Source organism: Lagenorhynchus albirostris, chromosome 19, assembly GCF_949774975.1.
Source record: "Lagenorhynchus albirostris chromosome 19, mLagAlb1.1, whole genome shotgun sequence".
Lineage (NCBI taxonomy): Eukaryota > Metazoa > Chordata > Mammalia > Artiodactyla > Delphinidae > Lagenorhynchus > Lagenorhynchus albirostris.
Genome location: NC_083113.1, coordinates 3,587,559 through 3,614,826, shown reverse-complemented (window position 1 = coordinate 3,614,826; position 27,268 = coordinate 3,587,559). Strand labels below are relative to the sequence as shown.

Sequence of the window (27,268 nt, the reverse complement as noted above, 5' to 3'; positions counted from 1 at the left end):
GCGCTGTGGGCAGAAAGGCCGGGAGGCCACCTACGTCCTATGGCAGGGCAGTCCCCCACTCCCCGCGAAGAGGACGATCGGCCTAGAACATCAGGGGCACTGCGCGGGGCACCCCAGGGAGCTCCGCCTTCCTCTCCCGCTCACCTTCCGGTTCGTACATCTCCTTGTAATTTTCCAGCAGAGTAACGAGCTTCTCGCAGTTCTCTGGCTTTTTTGCACGCACCCAAGGCTTGATCTTTTCTGGAAGGATGGTCAGGTACTGCTCGAGGACCAAGAGCTCGATAATCTCCTCCTTGGTGCGAGTCTCCGGCTGCAACCAATCGAGGCAGAGGTTTCGGAGTTTGAGCAGGGTCTTCCGAGGCCCGACAAATTCCACGTAGAGGAAGTTCCGAAACCTCTGATGAAAGAATTCAGAGTCAGTGGCGGCTTCTCCTATGGCGGCATCCGGCTCCTGAGACAAGTCACTGTCTAGCTCACACAGATTTGGGGCCCAAGACCTCTTGGGTTTGGTGGCAGACAAGTACTTTGGAGGCAGCATCTCTCTAAGGAAAATTTTCACTGGAGGAACCCAACATGAGTCAACAGGAAAGACGCGGCAGCCTGGGACAGTCAGTACTCAGGGACCTGCGGATCGTAAGGAGACATACACATGTCCCAGAAGTCGAGGACCAGGCAGCAGTGTGGGGCTGCCCGACAAGGGCACCAACAGTGCTTTGTGAACAGGCCAAGGGCAGAAGAGAGGCATCAAACCCCAACACACAGACACATGCACAGGCAGGCGTTAAAGCACCACACACACCCGTGTGAGGAGTGAGCTCTGCTACTAACTGGTTCTGTGACCCTGGGCCACACAGCCCACGTCCTGCCGTCTGTCCCCTTATCTACAAAATGGGAACAACAGACCTACACCCCTTCTAGAACTGTGAGGCTTAAATAAGCCAATACACCTAAAAGGCCTAACCACCCAGCACACAGCACATGGGGACGCCCAAGGTGCTGGCCATTACTAAAATGGGATGTCGGTATTTTTTCTTAGCAAAAACGGAAAGGGGGTCGTGAGGGGCTCAATTCTGCCATTTCTGAGCATTTCTTCCCCTAACATGGTTGTTAAAACAGCATACAACATGTGAAAGGTAGAAGACCACATAAAAATGTTACAAGTGCTCAGCTCTGGGTAATGCGATTGCAAGTGCTCTTAATAATTTCCCTGAACCCGCGCTGCTGTTAAGTTAAAATTCAACGAAATTAAAAGTTCAGCTCCTCTGTCACACCAGCTACATTCCAAGCGCCAGTGGCTACCCTTCTGCACAACACAGAACATCTCCCTCGTGGGAGCAAGTTCTATTGGCCAGAGTGGCTGGACAGCATCTGAGTTTGCAGGAAAGCTCAGGACCCCTGCGTCAGCAGTGCCCACCCTTCTGAGGAGCGTCTGCCCCACAGCCCAGCCTTGGGCTCGTGCTAACACCACGTCCTCCGGGACCCTTCCCGAGACTCACTTCCTCTACTAGTGTTCCAAGCACTTGCTGCATTTAGTCTTAAATATTTGAGCTCACGTGCCTATGCCCCCACTGTAAACTCTGGTAAAGGGATGAGAGACGAACTTTTCCATCACTGGAAGAGTCAGGTATCAACACTGATAGAGCATGTTGAAGATAATGTACGCAAACCCATTTTAAAATTGGTTTTAGACACAGGCATGCATTCTTACTACAGGCCTGCGGAAGCACAGTGCAGTTTCTGGGTTAAGCTCTGCAGCACTGTTTCCAAAAGAACACCCTGGCATTTCACTTACCCTCACCTGTCCACTTTTCTACCAGCCCCTTCCTGGTATTCCCGACAAACAGGCATGGGAACCACTGTGCGGTATATGTGGAGCTCTCTTACAGCGCTGCCTAGCACAGAGGGGGAAGGTTAAAGGAAGTACCAGTGAACCCACTGAAACCCTACACAGGTGATAAACACCTATTATTCATATCAATGGTGAGAAAGTGATTAAGCGACCATAGGACTTCTTCACACCCCTGCACATCCTCCTGCTTTTATCAATCTTTTCAAATATCTAGCTTGCCTCCACAGAACCAGCTTTCTACTTTGATAATCCTCTGTATCATTTATTTCCTTATTTGTCTTTTAGTATCTGCTCCCTCCCTTCTTAAGAAAACTTTTTAGACCAAGTATAAAAGCTGATTTTCCCTTTTCCTTTTGTTCTAACGTAACCAACTAAGGCTATACGTTTCCCTTCACCTAAACCATTTTAGTTGCATGTGGTTTCTATTATGTAGCCTTGTTATTAGTGGTCAGCCACAACTGGAGCAAGAAAGTAGGCAATACAGGAAAGAAATCTAGGTTTGGGTGAATTAACTTACCTGACAGTTTTGTACTTCTGGCTTTACTTCCAGAGAAGAACAAAACCACATGCAGCAAAAATTCTTTTTGTTTTAAAAGGAAAAACCAGTAAGTTAAAAAGAATTTTTTTTAATGTCTAAAGAGAAAACAAAAGGTGTTTCAATTATTCAGTCTCAAAGTAGCCTTCATCATTTGGGCATGAATGCAGGGGACTCTCTCCAGACAGTGGTGGGCTCCGCTCCGCCCCGTGTAAACTGCCCTCCCGCTCTCTCTGCATCATCCTCTGGAGCTTCAGCACCAACTACACAGATGCACCTCCATTCGGAGACCCTGGAGACCCTGCCACTCCCGCCCTGCCTGCCCTGCCCTCCTCAGACGACAAACAGGACACTAGATAACACCCTGCTGGGCAGGGGAAAGAAAGGGCAAGCGTCCAGGCTCTGGAGAGCTGATGAGACAGCTGGGACAAGAGAACACAGTCGAGTTTACCCAACAACTGGCTAAGAGGGACTGCCGTGACAAGAGCAGGGCCCTCAAAAGCCAGCAGGCCTGTGCGGGACAGAGGGGCGGGCAGGGAGCCCAAGCCTGCTCTGTGGCATCCAATTCCAGAGAGAACTCCAGTCCCCTAGATGACAGCAGCCCCACCTCTCAGAGGCCACAGGACACCCTTGGGTATGTAAATCACCTGTTTGGGAATAGGATCCTTTCTGGAACTTCAGAACAAGTGTTCTTATCCACAGGAACAGAGTCAAAATGCCAGGGACCTGTAGACATTTTAAAGAAATACATGGACAAGTAAACATGGAAGAAATGTAAAGAGTGTCAGAGAATTCACTCTCCAAATGGCTGTGGACCAAGATAGCATTGGGAGTGAGGCCTTATATACCATATTCAAGAAAAGGCCCATTCCCATGTCATATAGACCAACCAGAGACAAGAAGCAGAAAGCTTTCAAATTTTCTTTATGAAACCAGAATAATTAAAACATCTAAGACAAAGAGAGCACTAGCAAACTGCAGACCAAACTCACTTATAAAAGCAGACATAACAGTCTTAACACTATGGCTAATGAACATCATTCTACAGAGTTTCAGCCAATTACAAGAAAATCTGGGGCATGAACAAAGAAAGATATAAAATTATCACTCTCTTATGTAAGACCGTCCACTCAGATATTGCAAATCAGTGGAAACAGACCTTATAATAGTAATAATAATTTAGTAAGAAACCCATTTATAACAGACTCCCTAAATATGGACCGACAATAACCAATTTGAAAAAATGGGAAGAACTCCATTGTAAAAATACAAAAGATTTAACAGAAGAAGACAGCACCCATAGGAACAAACTTATACATTATATGGCAATAGAAAAGGCAATAACCAGAGAGACATAGGATAATCATGGAAGATATACGGATCTAGCATATGAAAGCTCTAAATACCCCCTATACGACCTAGTGGAATTTCAAAGAATATAAATGTTGGGGAACTTCACAATGGTTCTAAAGTTGACCTGGAAGAATTTCACTTGGATCAATATTTTGAAAGTTCATACATCAAAAGGCCAACAAACCACACACAAAAAAGAAGTATCTTAATATAATCTCAGGGTTAAGAAAGTTCTTTTCTAGTATGATGCCTAAAGGCAGAAAGACGACAAAAAAGTAACAAATGATGTTCTTGTTTATACCATCAAAGCCAAAGCAATAAACCAACCACCTAAAAAAGGACCAAAAAAGACAAGAAGACTGATTCATTTAAGAATTGTAATATAAGTTTACTGTATGTACACAATTGAGTATGTGGAACTCTATGAAAGTGGCATTAAAAAATAGTAAGGAATGCATATAGATTACTTCAATAAATAATAATGGTAACAGGAGATCTAGCCAATCATTCACTTGGGGAAAGAGGTCACAACATATATGAAAATGCTAAAACTAAGATCAAAATAAATAAAAGATTAATTTTTATAATCCTGGAGCAGGGACAGGATCTTCTAACCTGACAATAAAATTGGGAAACAGGGACAACTTTGACTTTGTATACATACTTCTCTAATCACATTAATTTTTCTTCCCACTAGGCATGTGTTTGAAGCATAAAGCACCAGTAGGTAAAAATTATACTTAAGAACTGTAAGGCTTAAAAAGTTTGATAAGGAAGCAACAATTTTGCTAAGAAAATATAAATATTTGGTAAACCTGACTCAGGAAGCAGAGGAAAATCCAGGGAAGAAATTTAAAAAGATGAAATGACCGAAGGAGCAACTTCCCATAAAATTTCCATGAGCGAAGTATTTACCATGTTATAAAAACCCTTCCAGAGCACAGAAAAGAGACGGAGGACTTCCTGCTCATTGATAATATGACCATGTGAACACCCATAAATATCCTGTCACAAGGTAGATGCCAACTTGTATGCTGAAAATTCACCTAGTCCTTTTCTCAATTCAAATTCAGGACTAGAGTCAACAAATGTGATCTCTGTTAAATGTGCTCAAGATTTTCTGACCAGGCCGACGAAACAGCCCTTGGTCTGCAAGGGCGTTGAAAAAGAAAAGATTTTTAATAGAAAAACCTGAAAAACAGTTGGACCTTACCTACTCCTTCCCACAATGGCAGAGGAAATTCATTTGAGAGGAAGAAAGGGCCTTGGGAACAGAATAATCATAAAGATAGATAACATATATGTTGTGTGAAGAAAAAACTGGATACACATATCCTGCAAATTTTATAAAGGGCAAATTGGTTACTTATCAAAATTAAAAAATGTAATATCCTGTCCTATTAACTCTACTATGAATTTATCCCAGAGATATGTAATGACATATGTGCAAAAACATATTCATTGAAGTACTGTTATGACAATGGGCAAAATATGGTATGTTTATATTATGATTATGAAACCTTTTAAAATAATGCGGCAATTGTAAATAAATGGATATGAGACGACCTCTAAGGCAGTTAAGTGCAAAATGGGACACACCAATGTGCATAGCATTCTAAGGAATTATAAAAACAGATGTCATTTACTTAGACGGTTTCTGGAAGGACACAGAAGAGACTGTTAATAGTGATTAATAGTGATTGCCCCTGGGGAAGGGAACTGGGGGCCAGGGGAGGAAGGGCGACTTAACTTTCTCATTGTATATTCCCCTTTTGTTTTTATTTTATCATGACATGTATTAACTAGTCAAAAAAATAAATTCACAGTTAAAACAAAATGATAAACAAAAGCACTAGTGGAGGTCTTTCGAGACCGTGCTGCCCACTGAGTGGGTGCTGGCAGCACTACCACCTTAACGCTGAGGGGTCTCCTCCCCTCCCTGTCCACCACCCCACCCCACCCCCACCCTGGTCTGAGTCCAAGGTCACACCCTAAACTGGCCGTTTGCAGATGATATGATAGGCAATTTAGAAAACCCCCAAAAATCAACTTTGAAACTCCTCAGACCCAAGAAGTACTTAGGGAAACTGCAGCTCCAAGCTGAAACAGCACTCACAACTCTAGCAACTATTAGTACATAAATGCAATGCCATTCGCTATCCTGGCGATTCCACTTCTGAACTCGAACTGACAGACCTATGTGCCCATGAGCACAGAGACACAGTTCACAAGGGTGTTCACAGAAGCACTGTTTACAACAGTGAAGAACAGGGACAGGAAGGAGAATGCTCGAGCAGATTCCATGGCAGAGACCACTGACTGCTACGCAGCAGACGTGAAAATAAAAACGGTACACATTTTCCAGGCTATAAAAACTAATCAGAATAAAAGCAAACCAGAAAAGGAGGGGGAAAAATATTTTGCAGCATAGATGACAGTTAATAGGTCTTAGAAAGCAGTGAGAAAAAAGTAAGTGGCTCCTCATGAAAATAAAGGACATTAATACACAGCTCCTAAAATCAGTGACAGGAGCCAACATCTGTATCAGAAATCAAAGAAATGTAAAATATTACGGTGAACACGTTTTACGCTTACCAAATGGGCAACTATTTCAAAATAAAAATCAGTGTTGGTGGGAAGCTGGCTGGTACAAGTGTGAATCCTATTTCTGGATATCATTTTGGCATATATCTAAAAAACATTAAAAATGCCTATTCCTTTTGAAACAGCAAGTCTCCACTTAAGGACAAAGACAGTCAAGTAGATAAAAATATAAGTTAAAAAAAAAAAGCTACAAAGTCAGCTGCCCACCACCACTAAGTCCTTGTATGTACATCTACTCTCAAATATGTTGCAGGAGTGATGGCAGGTGACATAACGTCACCCAAGGAGCACATCCGGGAACGTGCTATTATGCAATGGCGGCCCTAACACAGGGCAGATCCCTGCACAGCAACCAGAGGCAAAGCAGGGAAAGGAAGCACTGGTCAATGTTCTCCTACAGGCTTACCTGACTGCAGGTGGCCCCTCAGAAGGAGCCGAGTGACCCAGCCTTCAGCCCCGACTCACCCTGTCCTCCGCTGGCAGCCCAAAGGGCACCCAGGAATGAGGCCATTGCTGAGTTAGCACCTGCCAGGACCCCATACTCACCTCACCCTTTGGAAGACCCAGGTGAACTCCTCCTGTGACAGCGACTCTGGCCAATCGAAAGCATAACTGCTCTTCCCACTTCGCCCCCACTTCCCCAGTCCAGCTCCTGCCTCCATGGCAACAGCCATGCCTACCACTGAAGAGGACAGAAGATACGTGTCGGGTGTGGCTGAGAGGAAGAAAGCATCAGGGAAGAGTCATCCGCGGGCTTGCCTGGCATGACCAAAGGCAGTGTTGAGGCCGAGGGGGATGCCTGTCCAAGGACGGCCCAGAAAGGCCATCACAGAATCAAGATGTGCTGGGGGACGCACAGCCCAACAGAGAAAGGGAGCACCTGTCCTTATGTCAGCCCTCAAAGTCCCTGAGGCAAGGACTACATCGCCTTTCTCATCTCTGTATTGTTACCTTCACAGGACTGGCATGTAGAGGGTGTTCAACAAACTGTGTTTGGGTTTTTTTCTACTTAGATGCAAAAACATTTAAATCCAATCTAGAAAAGTCTAAATAGTAGCCCTTGACCATGAAAGGTTATTCCAGGAATACAAGGATGATATCCCATTAGGGTAGGCTGTTATATAAGGGATTAGAGGGGGAAGGGGATTCCACGAGCATTGTTGCACATTACAAAGCATCTGCAAACTTCAACCTTTCCTTGTATGTCCCTAGCAAAGAGTAAGACTAGGAGACCATCTAAACACAATAAAGACTTATCTCAAGTGCAAGCAAGCATTAAACACTAAAGGTAGGGAAGCCCTCCACCATACCCACCATTCAGCACTATTTTGGAAGTCCTAGCTAATGCAACTGATAAAAAAGAAGTGAAAGGTATAAATGTGGAAAAAGCATTATTTTGAATTCAAAAACCTTGGCAGTTAATACAGCAAGAAAAAAAATTCCAGGAATAGCAAAATAAATAAACCAATTCTCATTAATAAATTCAGTGAAGTATTTGCAACTCCAAATAAAATTTTTTTAATGTACAGAAGGACACAGAGCAGGTCCTAAATAAATGAAGACATGTTTTTGCACAGGACCATGAAAATTGTTGTCAATCCTCCCTTGAATATAAGTTAAAATCCAATAAAATGTGGGAGTTTTGACAAACTGAGAATCCAGTTTCTCCAGAAGACTAAATGTACAGAAATATCAAGACAATTCTGAACAAGAAGGTATGTGTGCAGCAAGGGTGGGGGATTGTCTGTAAAGTGACCCAAACATATAAGAACACGAAGTATTCTTTCCAACACAAGGATGGGGGTGCAATGATAAATACACTGATGGAACAAAATACACTCCAGAATCTGACTCATGTGAAAGTATATACACATGTGGGAATTTAGTTTATAGTAAAGAAAGACTTTTAAATCAAGAAAAGCATTAACTGTTTAAATACGAACTAGGAACTTCCTTAGGAGTAAATGATAAAGGGTCTTTTTAAGGAAAGTGGCAAGAAAAATCAGCCAACACTTCCATTTCTGACCAGCTATTCGAGTATGGATCTCTAAGAAGGTTGGAGCAGGCCTCTGTCTGACATTAGGGAAGACCAATAACATCAGTGCCGGTGTCTGGCCTCTCCTCCAAGAAATTCGGTATTTCATCTCTAGAAGGCAAAGGCCACTAAGGCCAATGACAAACATACTTTGTTTTCAGAAAAATAAATCATTGCCTTCAAAAGACAGCATTCCTCCAAAATTTCATCATGCAAGAAGAAATGAAAACAGATAGAATCTTTAAGAAAATGTCATGTAACATTAAGTCATGTTGCCAAGAAACTTTGTAGCTTTATTTTCTGATTACAAACATAGAAGACAGCACAACATTCAAACATTACAGATTATCCAACGTAGAAACTGCAAGCCACATCCAGTGATCACATTTGTTCCTATACTAAACCTTTTAAAGTCTGTACATATAACATCTTATTTTTACCAAAACGAGATCATACCAGGAGTTCTGTGTGTATTTTTAAACCCAGTAATTTTTGATAGACATCTTTCCAACCAGTACATATAGATTTATATCATTTTTTCTAAAGGCCACATAGTCTTCCATTCTATGGATATACCAGTTTATCTACACTTGATGGAAATGACCAATGTAAAAAATGTCTAAAGCATTAAATGAAAATACAAGGGCATAAAATTATACAGCATATGTGGCATTCTTACCGCAAATATACTCATTTATATGTACACAGAAAACAATGAGGATGTCCACACAATGGAATAAAGTGAAGTTTTAGAAATCAAAGCTGCAGATGGAGATGTATTTATACAGAAGTTATTGTAGATGTTGTTAAACAGCTGCACAATATTACGTTCACACACACAGAAACATGCATATAATGGAGACTGTAAACGTGATGGGCACGTGATACGAGCTCGCCAGGTGGCACACCACGCACTCCCCCACAACCAAATATTACTGCCTAACACCCCACATACTTCACTCTGGTAGCCTGAGTTTCAAGTGTTAGTGAATTGGGCATGATCTCATTTACGCAAAAAAACCCCCCAAAACAAAAAACTACATAGGTGCTTAAACGTATGGAAGTACATACAAAACCAAACTGGAAGAAAACTTCCATAAAAACTTGTATGAAGACCATGCGTAAAGCGGGGAAAATCGAAAAAATAAATGATTAATAAAAGATACTTCATTTTGCATTTCAACTTAGAATGTTATTTTAAGTTCACCATCAGAAAAAAATACCTGAATATAAATTTGGAAGTTCAGCTGCTGTCTGTCTGTCCTCTCCTCTGCGCCAGTCACTGCGCATCAGCACCCCCTCCCCTGCGTGGCTCCCCCTCTCTCCGACCACCCACAGTGCTCCCGTGGAGTCCTCCACTCCCCACACACCCTTTGGGCCAGAACACCACTGCTGGGGCGCCACACCTAGACCCTGACCTCACTGCCAGCTGTCCTCTCGGTCTCACTGTTCACACTCAATTCTGGCCACGTGGCAAACCCATCAGCTTTGTTTCCGGGCCTGGAGATGGGCTCTCACACACCCTAGTTACTGAAGCTCCCACATCTCCCTCCGCACTCTCTCTGCAGCAGGAGTCCCAGCGTGAGTCAAGTAGTACCCAAGGGCAGGATTTTAAAAGCCAAAGGTCTGACCACATTCAGAGGATGGGGGCGAAGATGGGGACACACACAGACCCAGCCTGACACTGGTCGTAGGGGCCAAGGGAAGCCACTAACTCCAAGGAGGGGGAAGGAGAGGAGACAAACAAGGACAGCTGGTCAGAAAAAGGTCTGACCCTCCACACCGGGCAGAGGGGCTTACGGGGTTCCAGCTGTTCTGCAACCTCCAAAGACCTGTTCTTAAATGCACAGGACATCTAAGCATGAAATGTGTGTGTCATAAGCACTGTATGCAGAGTTAGTTTCGGGCAAGAGCTGGACCCCAACCACAGGGCAGTGGTCCTGCCTGATGGACAAGTGTTGCCACTGTGGTCCATGTGGAGGTGTTTATGCCATTCTCTGAGTATTTTACAGCCCTTTACTTCTATTTCACAAAAATGCATAGAAAACAAAAGCACAGTCTCACAATTAATTCATCTGAAACAAAGATGGAAGTCATCAGGCACCCCTGCCACAAGTGGGGGGGGGTCTTTGGCCTCAATCAAAGGATCAGTGGGTCAAGTGTTCAACTGAACTGGAAGGAACTCAACTAGTGGTGGCTGGAAATGTGGCCGGATGCGCGAGGAGAGGTAAAGAAATTCTGTGGCCCCGTGTGACCTCAGGTTCCCCACATCCCACCACGAGTGAGAAGAGCTCATGGTCTCTTCTCCAAGCCCGTTTCTACTTACTTAGTTTGGTGCCTCATCACGGTGCACCTAGATTCAGCCCCTCTCTCATTCTACCTACCTCATTAAAGGGGGCTGGAATTGAGAGCTTTAAAGTCACGAACCGAGGACGTTACTTTCTTCGCTTCTCAGGGACAGCAGGGTGTGCGGTCTCTTCTCTGCTCTTGTTTGCTCCTTTCTCCTGCCTCTTTCTGCAAACCGACATTCTCTCCTTCAGCACCACGTGGAGGGAAGTGCTGTCCCAGCCTGGGCCCGCCTCACCTCCCAGCTCAGGTTCCCAACACTAGCAGCTGGGCTAGCCCGTGCCTCTGCTCACCCCCACTCCGACATTATGAGTGCACACTACAGCTCGATGCCTTCTAGGGTGTGGTTCTCAAGCCTGGGGTGACTGGGAGAAATGCACCAGCCTTTCCGGGGTGGGTATTTAGGAGGTCTGTGGCTCCCCAGGAAACAGCCATCCAGGAAGCACACCAGGAGCTGTACTTTGAGAACCACTGCTCTAGGCTGATGCATCCAGTGTGGTCTAGTCAACCATGAACAGGTACATGTGGACAACAGAGGCTGTTTGGGTAACAATTTCACAGGGGAATGTGAGCATGGAGTAAACAACCACTACCCCTACCGTACCAGCCATGACTCCACCCTCTGGACTCTCAGGTGGCTCCTCGCAGATAATCGCCACGTCGCCCTGGGCTTACCTCCATCATATAAACTGAGCACTTACCACTCTGCAGCAAAAGTTCCTTATCGTTGTCCATTCTGGAGGAATTTCCCCAAAAATTTCAAAAAAGAGGAAACAGTAACTAAGAGTTTAGTTTTATGGTCAGCCCCCAAATGATTCAAGAAAAAGAGTTACTTTAAAGAGATGAAACCTCTTCTGTGCCAGTAGGACATATCTGACCAATTTTTACATCAGTGACTGGCTGATCAGATTTTTTTTTTTTTAAAGGGGTGAGGGCATGAAAAGGCAGACCACAAAGCATGGTTCATTTAACCATCTATAGGAGAGAGCACGCTACTCTGGTCAGACCTAATGTGAATGGAGACTGGGGAGAGCGGGGGCTGCAGACAAGGGGCTTCTGGTGTCCTGGTGACCCTAGCAAGAGCTTCACTGCAACCAGATGGTATCCCCAGGTGACCTTACAGGCCAGCGCAACCAAAGCTTTTCCACATCCTCTCATTCTGATTCCATACTCACCAAGCGAGCTCTCACTATGGCTTCCTTTCCCATGTAGGTCTGCCTACAGGGAGAGAATGTGCTGATCATGCGTACTTTTGAATATCTAGGTTCCTGTGGTAGTGCTCTCCCACCATGAATCAATTACCAAAACTGAGAAAACAGGAACGTCGTATTTGGTCACACTATTTTCCGACATAAACCAATAATTCATTATGGCTTAGCTTCGTTAACGTGGATCTACTGATGTAAGATGAGTCCTCAGGTGAAGTAGGGCCTCTGAGTCTCCAAAGGCTTGAGTCCAGACACTGGACTGCTGTCTGAAGCATTCACCAAGGCCAGAAAAAACCAACCCACCCCCGGTGGCTCACTGGGACAGCATGTCAGTCTTTCCCTGGGTGGTAACATGCCATCAGCATGCCCACCAATCTTGGTAAGCATGTTTTCTTACTCTCCACTTAACTGGAGTTCTCATTCAATAGACACTGAGACCAGGTATTATGTCACTCACTTCCGGAGACCCGAAGTCCAGCATGATCACGTCCCAGATCAGGCACAGTATCAATGCTTGCTGACAGAATGAGCAATATTTGGCTGTTTTGCTCACTTCCCCCCATGATATGATTCACTGAGTATGGTCTGAATCAGTGAGCAAACCATGAACAAAGAGTACAAGACCTACTGAGTCCCCGGTTCTTCAGTACCTCTCTCAGATCCATCCAATTCACTTATCCCTCTTCTGTGACCCTAACCCAAGCCACCATCTCTCACTCAGATCCGAAGAGGTCTTCCTGGACCCACTGTTTCTACCCTCCCCTTCTGAACCCTGCAACCACATGATATTTTTAAAACACAAATCTGATTATCATGGTGCTGCCATGGCTTCCCATGGTGCTTCAGATCAAGCCCAATTACCTACCACGGATTGCAAAGCCTTTCACAGTGCAGCTCCACTTTACCTTTTTCTCATCTCAAACACCATTCTTTTCTTTCCTTTGTTCTAGGCTTCTAGTCTAGACTAGATCCTGGACTCCCAGCTCCCTTAAGACTGCTCTTCTCACGACACACTACCATCCACCACGCTTCAGGGCTCAGCCTTAATGTCCCTCACTTTCTCAGGGAGACCCTACATGGCCTCTCCCAGATTAAGTTAATGCCTGAAGTGAACCTTCTCTTTCAAAGGCGTGAATCACACAATTATTTTTTCAATGTCTTTCATTACCCAAAAGACTATGAGCTCCAGGAAAACACTTCCTTTTCCACTTGGGGCCATGTTTGATAGATGAATCAATGAATTTCTCATGTTTCTTTATTCACCCAATAAGAAAGAAAGGGCAGGCCTGAAGGAGTAGCTGAATGTTGCGAAGACCAAGGAGAATCTGGTGAACACGTGACCCACCAGAAGAGCCTGTGCATTCTCAGAGAGCACACAGGGTGCTCGTGTGGCCATATGGAACACGTGTACAGTAGGAAAGTGTCAGGTTGAGGAAGGAGGTGCTCAGTCCAAGGATGGGTGTGGCACTGCGAGGAGGGAATTCAGCTCACCTGGACACCGCCACCTAGCGTTTGGACCTAGTCCCTCTTCCTCTTGCAAGTCGTCTCGGAGAAGGGTAGAGCTGGGGAAGGAAAAGAAAATGTGAGCCACCGAACTTACTTCCCAATTACTGAATTTCCAGGCTGGAAATGACCCCACACAGCTGCATCTTTGCCTCCTACAGTGGTAGAGGTAAAATGATACCAAGAAGAACAGCTTTTCCTCCCAGGGTGGAAGGGCCATCGGCATTGCTCCCTGGGGTGTATGTTGTATCCTGGCTATAATCATAGCTTTTTTCCAGTGAGGGTATGTCAATCGTGTGCAAGCCAATCTCTGAGTGTCTTAGAAACTTCTCTAATAAGCAGAGCAAAACAGTAAAGACTTGGGATTGAGAAATCCTATTTAAGACCCCAATCTCCCACTTATTAGCTATGCTGCACTGGCCATCCTTCTAAAGGCAAGGGACACACACTGCAGGTACAAATTGGAGGGAAAAAATAGCTAAGAAGGTAGTATTATTTACTGCTAATTAAGTGCCTCATACAGTGCTTATTAGCACCTTACTTTTAGCATCTCTGTTAATTCCCACCACAACATAATTTTCTACTTATTTCACACACAAAAAAGCAGAGGCTCAGAGAACTCAACCTCAGAACTCATGGCAATTACAGATCAACTAACGTCTTTTTGGAAAACAGTAATCTACAGACATTTTTCATGGAAACCTTGTGGAATAATGATATAGGCACCCCTTAGAAAGGTGAGTAAAACTCCAGTTCTGCCATGCGATAGCCAGTGATGCAATGCCAGAAATTTTACTGTGCTGTACACCTAAGTAGCATGAAAGACTAGCTTATATTACAATCTTAATGCTATTATCATCAACATTACCAGTAGATAATGGTATCATTACTTAACCTTACACAATAGTTGAGGCTGTCAACATGATCCCCGTGGACGACACATGTTTCAAGCCCCACTGTGCCTCAGAGCATGCGTTCAATCAATCAGAGGCCCCGAGGGGGATGCACCTTCAGGACTATGGCTCTGGTTTATGTTAACGCTGTCAGTCATGGGCAGATATATAACTAGGTCCCGCCCACAAACAAGGAATCCAGGGCTGCTCCCTCTCGCCCCGCCCCTCCCAGCCCCGCCCCACCTGCCAGCCCCTCCTCCGTCCCATCATTTCTCATGCCACGCCTCCCTCATAACCGCGCTCCGCATTCTCCAGGCTGTCTACGAGATTGAGGCCTTTTCCTTCATGTCACCTCCCACCGCCCTCAGAGCCTGCCACGCTCTCCTTCGCCTTCTCACTTAGATCCACCCCTTCCCCAAATCTATTAAAATTCCCACTTTCCTATGTGACCCCCGGCCATGCGCAGTTGAAACCCGTCCCACAGTCCCAGGGACAAGGCTCTGCACGCCCTCCAGGGAACACGACGCCGTCGCGCGGCCGCCAAGATGTGCCGCAGTGGCAAGCAGTGGTCCACCTGGAGCCTGCGCAGCGAAGACGGCGGGGTGAGTTCCATCTCCCAGGACGCCATACACAGCCCGCCCCGCAGTCCTACTGGCTCTCAATATGGCGCATGCGCAGAAAGCAAGGGCCGCAGGGCTCCACAGCCCCGTCCTCGGACCCGCCCCCTGTAGCCGGCCCAGTGTCAGTCAAGATGGCGCCTGCGCAGTAGGCCTCGGCTGGCACCTGTCGGCCGGCAGAGCACTAGGTGGGCAAGGGTCTGCAGCCCCTCCCTCGGGCTGCCCCTGCAGTACCACCGTCATTCAAGATGGCGCCTGCACAGTAAGCTTCAGCTACCACCCCTAGGCCAAAGTACACAGCGCTAGATGGGAAATGGTCTGCAGTCCCCTGTTAGTCATACAAAGCATAAAAGCCCTTCCCTTGGGCCCACCCCAGCAGACAGCACCGCTGTCATTCAAGACAGCGCCTCCACAGTAAGCCTTGCTCGCCACCTGTCAGTAAACAAACAGCACTAGAGTGGACAAGGCTCTGCAGCCCTCCCTCGGCCCGCCCCCTGCAGCCCCACAGTAGTTCAAGATGGCGCCTGCGCAGTAAGCCTTGGCGCCACCTGACGGCCAACAGTGCTAGAGTGGGCAGGGCTCTGCAGCCCCTCCCCTGGCCCGCCCCCTGCAGCTCCGCCCTCATTCATAACAGTGCCTGCGCAATAAGCCTCGGCGCCACCTGTCGGCCAACAAGCACTGGATCAGAGTGGGCGGGGTTCTGCAGCACTGTCAGTCCCCAAAGACGGCCCGTGGCCCCATCCCCTCAGCCCAGTCGACAGGGCACCTGCGAAACACGGCTGGGTGGCACCCCCCGCCCCAGCCCTCCCCCCCAAGCCAAGAGATCTAGCCAGAAACATCCCAAGGTGAAAGCAGTTCAGGAAGGCAACGACAGGGGAAGGGGTGATGCTCTGCAACCCCCAGACCAACCAAGGAGAAACAGCGGGCACAATGATAGCCCGTAGCCCTCTCCCTCAGGACAGACAGCTCTCCAGCAACAACAGTGTCGGCAAACTCTGGGCCACATGGACCCTGCCGATAAAACAGCCCCCCAGTCACCAGCCGTCGCCCAATCTCAAGTCAGACCTCAAAACCTACGTTAGTCAGGGTGGCACGTCGCGGCAAGCGTCCGCGGCAAGTGTCGGCGGCCAGGCCCGTGACCAGCAAAGAAGGTGTGAGGCAGCAGGACCCCCGCAGCCTTCAATCACAGCAAAGAACACAGGGCACCGCTACCCTCAGCCCCGCCCCTGCGGCCACCCAGCCAAGACCAGGCCGCGCATGCGCAGCGAGCCTCAGCCGCCCCCATCAAAGATGGCGCTGAGGTAGGCGGGGCTTGACCAGTCGATCTCTTTTGAGACCTGCAGTCAAGCCAGCCCTTGGCCCCACCCCAGCCCGCACCAACCAATCAGGACAGCGCCTGCGCAGCCACTCTTATCTGACACATCAAAAGTGACGCCAGGGTGGGCGGGCCCGCAGTCTGTCACCGCCCAGAGAAAAACATTCCGCAGCACGACTGCCCTCGGCCCCGCCCCTTAGCTCCTCCCGCCGCCACTGCGGCAAGCAAGTCCCGCCCCCAAAGACCGGCAAGGATGCAGGGGCGGCCGGAGCAGACCTGGCCAATCTGGGACCCCGTGGGATGGGGTGTCCTCTGCAGCCCCCCGACCAAGCTGAGGAAACGGGAGGGCGGGGCGCAGGGGGGGGCGCGCTGAGCCTTTCCGCGCTCGTTAGGTATGGCCCGCCACTTCTCCGGCACCCACCCCAGCGGACTGCGGTGACAGGAGCCCGCGGCCTTCCCGCCCCCTACCCAGGACGGCCAGCCATCCCTGTCCTCCACTATGCCCAGGAAAGGTGGCATGGGAGCCCCCACCCCAGACTCCGGCCGGCAGCGCAAGATGGCGCCGCTGCGGCAAGTGCGGCAGCCCCGGCCCGCTGACCAGGGTCTCGAACCTGCGGCATCCCATCCCCGCGCACCGTCCAGACGCGGATGTGCGGGCCGAGGCGGCCGGACTCACCTCGCCACACCGCACCTCAAGGCACCGCCCCGCCCCTGGCCGAAGGTCAGCCACGGCGCAGCCCGTGCACAGTCTACTGCCCCCACACGGCCCCGGGCACCCGGCAGCGCCACCAGCCCATGGTGGACATGTCCACTCTTCCGCTCCGACCTCGTCCTCCTGCAGCTCCCGGCGTCTGCACCGAGCCCCGGCCCGCGACTCCTTGTCAGGCTCTCCGCAGAGGCGGGGCCCCGGCGCGGGCAAATCAGAAGCAGCGCTACACGCCCTGGGCCCCCCTCGCCACGCCCCCAAGCCCTGCCAATCAGGCCGCAGTTGCCGTGGCGACGGCTTGGCGCGAAGGCAGCAGGCTGACGTCAACGAAGCCCATGCTAGGGGCCCTGAGGAAGGGTCTGGAAAAGGGGGAGGGGGAGTGAGTGTGCGACCCCCAAACAAAGAAGGGGGGTGACGCAGAGAAAGGCCCGCTAGCGACTCCCAAACGCAAAACCTCTGAAGAAAAAGAAAAAAAAAACCCATACATTTGTCTAAGAAAATGAAAATCCGGCGGACAAAAATATGTATGTTGAAGTTAAAGAGAAACGAGAAAGTGGGAGACGAGACTTTTCCGCCTGGGACACATGAAAGACACGGGGCTAACTTCCCTAATAAACGAAGACCTCTTGGAAACCGATACGGTAAAGACCAAACTAAGCCAGAAAATTGGGCAAAAAGGGAAGAAACTGGCAATTCACAGGAAAATACAAATGGCTGACAGACCTACAGGACAAAACTCACGACCTGACTCCCAAAGAAACGTAAAACCGAGAGCCCGGACCAGCACGGTTTAGCGGATGCTCTCCTGAGGCGGCCTCGCGCGTCGCCGCCTGGGACAGGCTGGGTCAGTCCCACCCGTGGCCACCCGGACCGTCGGCCGTGCAGGGCACACAGACGCGTGAGGAAACCCGTATGCGGCGGGAAACGACGAGGTAGCGCCGCTCGGGACGAACGACGGCCGAGGACTCAATAGAGTTAGTCAAACACTCAAGTGGCCGAAGTTTGTAGACATGACCCGGTAAGTGTTTGCATTTGTTTGTTAAGGATGAACACACACACAGGTAAAACCTCTGGGAAAGTGTACAAGAAACTGTTAGCCGGTTACCTCTAGGGAAAAAGGATGAGGGGAAGGAATATGGAGGAGGGATCTTTCCCGTCTCCAGTCCATACTGTTTGAATCTCCTGGCCAGAAATATGCATTTCTTTCCCAGTAGTAGAATCAATGAATTACAAAAAGCTCACTGATGCACCCTTTGATCCAACTATTCCACTCTCCAGGAGCTAAGGGAAACGAACTAAGCTAAGAGGTACGAAAGATTATATGCAGGCATATTCACGTAGCATTTTTTATTAGAAAAATGTACTCTGCGGAAGAAATAAATTGTATTCTGGCAAAGCCATACACTGCAATTTTATGTGGCCAATTAAAATGTAATTTTTTAATTTTAAAGGAAAAGATTCATAAGATACAGTTAATTACAAAAAGCAGGTTACCTAAGCACAAAGAACATGATACCCAGATTCAAATTTTATACTTAATAAGTATAAATATTTATAAATCAGTGGTTGCTGGGTACATTAAGAACTACTGGCTTTTGGGGTGGGGGATGTTTGAAACTCCCCAAGTCTTCAGCAGTCTCTTCTCACCCAGCAGTGCCACATAAACATAAAATCTGAATGAAAACATTGTGTTTGCTCTGTACCTTTGAAAATTATTCCCCGGGAGCTTCTATAGAAATTCTAGAGGCACCACTAGAAGTGAATGTGGTACTACCCTTAGGTCAGAGGTTTTCAAATCTGGCCGCACATTAGGATCCCCTGGGGGAGCTGTCAAACATTGCAGGTGCCCAGGGTCCCAGAGAGGTGTTTGTTTTGGAGCTCCTCAGGGGATCCTCAAGTCTGGTTATGGTTTAGGAGGTGATTTTAATGCAATTTAGGGACCCCATCCCCTCTTTCCTTCTCAAAGACCTCTATCTGCAACACAGCTTTTTCTCTGGATCCCAGGTCGTTCATTCCCATCAAATATCACATGCTCTCAGAGCTTCTCCAGCTACTACCCCTTTTCTCAGCACTCTCTCCCTGCCCCCACCAAAAAAGCCCTCTTGATAGAGTGGCCTTCTGTCACCGACTCAACAGCCTTACCGCACATTCTCTCCCCCTAGCATGCCACACGGGCTTCCATCCTTTCCACACCCCTGAAACTGCTTGGCAATTTCAGCAGTTCTCCATGTGGCTAGGAAACTTGTTCTTAATCTCACTTGATCTTTCAGTAACATTCAACATCCTCATTAAAACAAACAATGATAACAAAAACTATCTTATTTTCAGAGGCACTATACTGCCCTGGTTTTCCTCCCATGTCCTCTTAGCTGGCTTCTGCTTTGTTCAACCTCCCAAGGCTCAGAACTCAGTCACTAGCCTTCTCCATCAACGTCTACTCCCTAGGTAGCAGTCTCACCTAGCCGTATGGTTTAAATAGCACCTGCATGCCAACAGCTCCCTCTGCCCCGGAACTCTCCACAGAGGCCCAGTCTCATATATCCAACTATCTGCTTAACAGCTGACTGTTCTACCAGGATGCCTAATGGGCAACTCAAAACATTGAAAACAAATAGTAATTTCCCTTTTCCCCATTTCTATAAACAGCACCAGTTGCAGTAGCCAAAAATCTCGCAATTGTTCTCGATTCCCCTTTCCCTTACCATCAACATCCAATTCGTCAGCAAGTCCTGCTGACTCTACATCCAAGATACATCCCAAATTTTTCCTATGTTTTTCCTCTGCATGATAGTCCTAATTACCATGATTTCCCCTAGATATTAGCCCACTCATTTGACTACCTGATTCCATTCCAAACCCTTCCCTCCAATATTCTCTAGACAGCATCCAGGGTGATCTTCTTTAACTGAGAATAAGACATCGTGTTGCAGCTTGAATTACCTCCTATTCCCTACCCCAATCACACTTCAGTATAAGTCTAAAATCCATATAAGGTTAAAAGGCGTCAATATCTTTTGTCATGGAAGAATGTTAAATATTTGTGCTGTAAAATTTAATGATCTTTTCCTTCAGATTTCTGCATTTTTTACCTTAAGAAATCCCTCTCCACATTGAAGTCATAAAGATATTATAATAGCCTTAAGTTTTACTTTTTTAGGTTTAGTTTTATATATGTTCTGTGGTATGGATCTAATTTTTCTCCTGACATATGTCATGTTTCTGTACAAGTGGACCTGCTCCTAAACTCTCTAGTCTGTCCCACTGGCCCATCTGTTTATCTGTATGCATTTTACACATCATATTAATTATTGGAGCTTTACAGTATCTTGATATCTGGAAGGACACTTGCCCTAGCTTGTTTTTCAAAAGTGTCTTTGGTTATTCTTAGCCCTCGACTGACATTTTACTAAATCCATAGAGAAATTTAAAGAGAACTAAAAACGTTTTATCAACACCTCCCATCTTTGCCTATCATCTATGCTACCCATTTATTCATGTCATCTACAGCCATCAACAGTACATTGTAATTTTTTTCCCTTTAAGATCTTATTTGGCTTTAGGAGGTCTTTCTTCCTATTACTTACCTAACTGGTTATTTTGGGGTTACAACAGTAGTATAGCTTTTTAAAAATAACTTATTTACAGAAAAGGTGCAAAGATAGTGTAAACATTCCTTACCCAGTTTCCCCTGATGTTAACATCTTACCTAACTTTGGTACGTTGTCAAAATGAAGAAATTACCATTAGTACAAAGCTAGTAATTAAACTACAAACTTTCCATAAATGTCTTCCTTCTGTCCCAGGATCCCATCTAGAACGCCACATTACATTTAGTTGTTATGTCTCCTTAGACAACTCCAGGCTGTGACAGCTCCTCGGTATTTCCTTGTTTTTCATAACTTTAGCAGTTTTGAGGAGTACTAGTCAGGATTTTTAGGAAATCTCTCAATTTGAGTTTGTCTAATATTTTCTCATGATTTGTCTTGGGTTATGAGTTTTTGAGAAGAATTATCTGCTCTTGCCTTTTATATGTTGATTTTTTAAATTCAGTGAATTTGCTGACCTCTCCTTGTTAGTTCTAATAGTTTCTCTCAGATTTTCCTGGATTTTTTAAAATGTTAAACTGTTTATTAATGACGATTTTTAATTTTTATTGACAATTATATCTCATTTCTATCATAATGCGTTCTGGGGTGATACGGAATAAGTCTTGTTCTAGACTTGAAAGGGGATACTTTTCTTTCAGTATCAAGTAAAAATGTTCACAATAAGCTTTTTTGTAGAGCGTCTTTGTTGGGGGTTAAGGAAATTCCCTTTAATTCTAGTTTTCTAAAAATTTTATCATGAATAAGTTCAATTTTTATATAATGACTTTATTATCTATTGGGAAGATTATACTTTATTTTATATAATCTGTTAATGTGGAGAATTAAGGCAAATTTTCTGATGTTGAAACATGTTGCGTTCCTAATCCCTACTTAATCATGATTATGAGGGTCTGATTTATATACACATACAGGAGGATTCTACTGGGTTATATTTTACTTTTGTTTTTGCACCTAAGTTTTTACTTTATTATACTTGTTTCATTTCAGTATCAAGGTTACACTAGCCTCATAAAATTATTTGGATTATTACCTTGCTGCTTATATTCTCTACAACAGTTCATAAAAAATAGAGATTCTCTGATTTTTGAAAGTTTAATATAACACTATAAAATTGTCTAAATCTGATGTCTTTTTGCATGGAATATTTTTGACTTAGTTTCCTTAGCTTTGTACTTATATTTCTGCTTTGTCTTGAGTCAATTTTAGTGATTTATATTTTCCAAGAAAACTGTCCACCTCACTTAAATTTATTAGCACATAATTATTCACAGTATTCTTTTGATTTTTAATCTAGTCCTCATTGGTAATTAATAATTTGTCCCCTTTTCTGTTACTAATATCATTTAATCTATTCTTATTTTTATCATCAGTTTCACTAAAGATTTGACAATTTTATGTCTTTTAAAGTGCTTTTGGTCTTTTGACCATATTCTTTCTTCTTTTCCATTTAATTAATTTCTGTTCTTTATTTTATTATTTCCTTCCTTCTATTTATTTGAGTTTCTTTCCTAGCAACTTAAGTTGCATATTTAACTCATTTACCTTTAACCTTTGTTAATTTTTAACAGGTACATTTAAGGCTGTAACATTCCCTTCAAGTACCACTTGAACTGCATTCCATGTATTTCATTGTTGTTTGGTACTATATTCCATTGTTTCAATTAGATTTCCTCTTAGTCACATTAAGGAATGTGTTTAGGTTTTCAAGTTCTTTAAAAATCTTTTGATTATAGATTTCTAATTTAACTGCATTATAGCCAAATGATATGGCCTATATGTTATTACTGGATATTTGTTAAAATTTCCTTTGTGATCTTAGGATGTGATCAATTTTTAATTGTTCGATGTATTAGAAAAGAATAAGCATTCTCTAACTATCAGGTACCAATTTCTATTTATGTTCATAAGAGCAAGCTTTCTTTGTGTTTACATTTTCAGTATTCTTATTAATTTTCTGTCTGCTTGATATATCAGTTCTAAATAATTATAATAAAATCTCCCATTATGCCTACGGTTTCACCCATTGCTCCTGGTAATTCTTTTAGCTTTTGCTTTATATATTTCAAGGCCATGTTTTTAGGTAGGAACAAGTCCATGATTTCCTCTAAATCAGATATCAAAGAAATTAATCTAGAAGTCTGCCTTTAATAGAGGAGTTAATCGATCACATTTTAAATTTCTGATATAGTTGCTTGTTAAATGTGCCTTTTCCTTTGCTTATTTTCTCCTTTCTTGCCTTCTACTGAGTTGATCAAGTTTTCTTTACTTCTCTTTTTTCCCTTTGCTAATTTGAAAGCTTTGAATTATATTTCAGTTGTTTTATTGTCTATCTTTAAATTCCTAATTTATATACAAGTACATATTTTTTAAGAGTATAAAATAATAAAGGATCCTGGCATATCTTAGCAATTCATTGAATTTCCTATACCCACTTTCCTGGTTATTGTCTAGAATTTTGGCTATATATTTTTAAAACAACTAAAAGCACAATTTTTACAGTCAATGATTAATTATATTTATTGATATTTTGATAATTTATTCTTGTTTCTTGAATTTTACTCCTTCCCTCTAGGTTCTTTTTTTTCTCATTGTAATAAATCCTTAAATAAGCCTTTCAGACAGTCTATTTGTATTTCTAACAATGGCTTTAAAAGATATTTTTTGAGTGACGGTTTACCTAGGTATGGAATTCTGAAGTGACCCTTATCTTCTCTGCTTATTTTGAAGATATTATTCTATTGTCTTCAACATTTAACATTGCTGAAGAGGTGTGCTATAATCTAAATGTTCCTAACACTGGTTTTTCCCTCTGTAGCTTTTCAAAAGGTGTTTGTTACATATGGATTTATTTTTGCTTATCCTGCTCAGGAGTTGTGTGACCAATGAAGGTCTTTCTTCCATTCTGGAGAATTCTTGGCCAATATATTCTGTCATTCCAACTCTATTCTATTTTTCTCAAACTATTAGAGTATATTGGCCCTTCTTAATCTATCCTCCATTTATCGTCTCTATTTTTCATATTCTTTTCTGGGTTGTTTTCTGAGTAACTCCTCTTTCTAACTGCATCCAATGTACTGTTTCCCTTGATGTGTTTTACAATGGCTATTTTGTTTTCATGTCTAAGATTTTTAATCAGTACTCTTTTATATCCACCTTTCTCAAATGGATGAACATTTTATTCATACTGTTCTTTATCTTTCAAGAATCTTAAAGTCAAACTAAAACTGTTAGAATGGCATTTTGTCAGGAATGAATTCATATCCTGACTGACTTTGTTGTCTTATTTATTTTAAGTTTTCCTATGTTTAACTGAGTGCTTTGCAATTTTAATTTCTAAGTGTTTCTCCTATGGGATATCTCCCCCTACCCCACCCATCTCTTCCCTCCATATCTAGCCTTTTTTTTTGGTAGTGTCTGCTTTGCCTCTGAGAAACTTAGTCATGAGACAAGTCTTATATCATCAACTGGGGGCTCTGTGCCATGTGATAAAGGGGTAATATTAGTCACTGAGCAAAATTTAAGCTTAGACTGGGTCCACTCTGCATGGCCATGTTTTTATCTCCTGCCACTGCTCATAATATAAGCTGGAGCCCTGAGTAACTATTACTGGCTTTTTGCAGTCTCATTTCATGTCAGGAGAATATCACCCCAGCCCCTGTTTGACACAATGAGCCTGGGACCTCAATAGGCACAGGGTACTTCTGGACCTCATTAATCCACAGCAGTCAAATTGTTAACTACCTCTGCCTATTTAAAGGTCAGAAGTCCAGCAGGTTCATGTCTTTAACCCCACAAATCCTTGTTTTTCTGTTCAGTTTTTGATCCATACAGATGTCATATATATCTAGATCATTACAAGTTTATATTTAAAAGAGGTTGGTTTGAAGTGTGAATGCAGAACTCACAGCACCATCTCAATCAAAAATATTATCTTCTAAATTGTCTATAGCAGTAGTTCTCACTTCTTTCCCAAGTGTACAATGGAGTTTTACTGGGGCTATATGACATGTGGTATCATGACAGAGTGAATGCTGAAGCAGTTGAGAATCTAGCTGTTTTCATTTAAACCAGATGTTAAAGAGATTTGCAAAGATGTAAAACTATGCCACTCTTCTCAGTAATCTTTTGTCTTGGGAATTATGTCTTTTTTTAATTTAAAAAATGTTGCTTCTATTAACATGTAATGGACTACCTATTTTTAAATTAATTAACATACATTTTAAATTCTGTTTTAATTTCTAAAACTATGTATATTGATAGGTATAATCTACATAAACAAAAGTTCTTTGGAGTCCTCAATCATTTTCAAGAGTGTAAATGGGTCTTGAGACAAAAAAGTTTGAGAACCTCTGGTCTACAATAAATCTATACTAGATTGGGCTACTATCTGGGTGGTATGATCCCATGGATTAGCACAGAGCTTAATACATGTAAGTCTCTCAATGAATGCTTATTCATGCATTCTTTCAACAAATATTTGACTACCTACTACATATAAGGACCAGTGCTAGGCCAGGTTCTTGGCTCATTGCAAATAAAATTGAAATGGCCCTTGCCCTAATTCATTTATTTGATATATATGTCTTTGAGCTTCAGTCTAGCTGGGAAGATACATACATTAAGTTGACAAAATAAACCTTTAAAAATTGTGGTGTGGACTTTGAAGAAAAAACCAGGATGCTGAAATGAGGTGGGGAGGGGGAGGGTTTTATATGGTGGTTAGATAGGGCAGTCAGGGAAGGCTTCTCTGAGGACAAGGAGCTAAAACTAAATTGTGAGAAAGAGCCAGCCCTGGGAAGAGCAAGGGGAAGAACATTCTAGACAAATAAAATAGCAATATACAAAGACCATAAAGGAAAAAAATGGAAAAGACACCAGAATGTCTGGAGGATAGCAAGAATGGGGTAGAAGGGCATAAAATGAGGTTTTACAGGTATGCAAAAACCAGTTCTTTAGGAACTGTAGGCCAAGATAAAGATCTTGAATTTAATCCTAAATGTGATAAGGAGCCATTAAAGACTTTTAAATAAGGTCTGACATAATCCACTAAGAGATGATTCACGTTGCTGTGTGGAAAACTAGAGGACTAGAGATAGGAAAGAGAGGAAGCAGGAAGACCAGTTAGGAGGCAGCTGTCCAGGCAGGATGACAGTGCTCTGAACTAGCATGGTGGCAGTGGAGACAAGGAGAGGTGAACAAATACAAGACACAAAAGAGACAAAAATTGCTGATAATTTGTGTATGTGTGGCAAAGGAAAAAAGTATTGCAAATGATTCCTACATTTCTGGTTTGAATGACTGGGTAGATGGAAGTGTTATTTAGTGAGTCTTCGAGTCTCAGGTTTGGGCAGGGGAAGAGCAGAAAACCTAGAGCTCTCTTTTGGATATGTTATATTTGAAATGCTTATGCTCAAGCAAGTGAAGATGTTGAGTGGGTATTCGGGAGAGGTCTGCTAGAGCTCTAACTCTGGAAGTTTTCCGCACAGAGCTCGTTTGTTGCGTGAATAGTCAGGTTAAGATAAACACTACTTTACAAAATAAATTTAAAAATCAGTTCTTCAGGGCTTCCCTGGTGGCGCAGTGCTTGAGAGTCCACCTGCCGATGCAGGGGGCACGGGTTCGTGCCCCGGTCTGGGAAGATCCCATGTGCCACGGAGCGGCTAGGCCCGTGAGCCATGGCCGTTGAGCCTGCGCGTCCCGAGCCTGTGCTCCGCGACGGGAGAGGCCACAGCAGTGAGAGGCCGGCGTACGGCAAAAAAAAAAAATAAAATAAAATCAGTTCTTCAGTATTTAGTACTCTCGTGTACACATTCAGTGCTGGATAGGTAATTATCTTAGTATACAAATTTGTATAGTTCCTCAGTAATGCAAATCTAACCAATTTTTTAAAGAGTAAACTTACTTTTATTTGTTAACCCTCTCAAGGAATTTCAAGATAACAGAAAACCAAACATTCACATTAAAAGCAACCAACTATTTCACAAAAACTGCTTCTAAATTCAAATATTAAACAAACAGTTAATTACACATAAGATTAAAGATAGGCAAAGGAGAACCCTGTCACAAGTCTGATGTTAGAAAAGAAAAATGCTATGTCAAGTCTGGCAGATGGGGTTAAGGTTCAGAACTACAAGAGTTCCTGTATGCCAGGAAGGCTCATCTACACGAAGTTCTACTCACATGTCCCTGTCCAAGAGGACACTAGGCACCTTCTCTCACAGGAAGCAAAATCACTCAGAAGTCAAGTTATCACATGCTAATCAAAATACTTTTTTAAAAAATACAGGGTTATTCACATACTTTTTTATTTTTATTTTTTTTTCCGGTACGCGGGCCCCTCACTGTTGTGGCCTCTCCCGTTGTGGAGCCCAGGCTCCGGACGCACAGGCTCAGCGGCCATGGCTCACGGGCCTAGCCGCTCCGCCGCATGCGGGATCCTCCCGGACTGGGGCATGAACCCGTGTCCCCTGCATCGGCAGGCGGACTCTCAACCACTGCGCCACCAGGTATTCACATGCTTTTTTCTCACATTGGTTTGCCAACCAGAAAGCTCTAATCCTGAACTGGCAAAATGGTAGACACTCATTTATTCAACCATTGAATAAACAGGTATTATCAAATACATCCAGACACTAGGGATAAAATGATAAAGGAGATGCAGTTGCTGCTTTCATGGGGTATATGGTTCATGGATGA

General features: G+C 44.2%; 1 protein-coding gene across 1 annotated transcript in view; it reads right to left on the bottom strand.

The window, feature by feature from the left end:
* Nucleotides 1-17,133, bottom strand: part of ZIM2 (zinc finger imprinted 2) — a 120,698-nt gene extending 103,565 nt beyond the window's left edge. Inside the window, 7 exon segments of the mRNA XM_060130138.1 lie at nucleotides 145-624; nucleotides 2,367-2,429; nucleotides 3,032-3,110; nucleotides 10,761-10,890; nucleotides 11,424-11,458; nucleotides 13,422-13,492; nucleotides 16,935-17,133. Of these exon segments, the coding sequence (XP_059986121.1) occupies nucleotides 145-538 (394 nt within the window). The 5' untranslated portion in view covers nucleotides 539-624; nucleotides 2,367-2,429; nucleotides 3,032-3,110; ... (2 more) ...; nucleotides 13,422-13,492; nucleotides 16,935-17,133.
* Nucleotides 17,134-27,268: the final 10,135 nt, after the last annotated feature.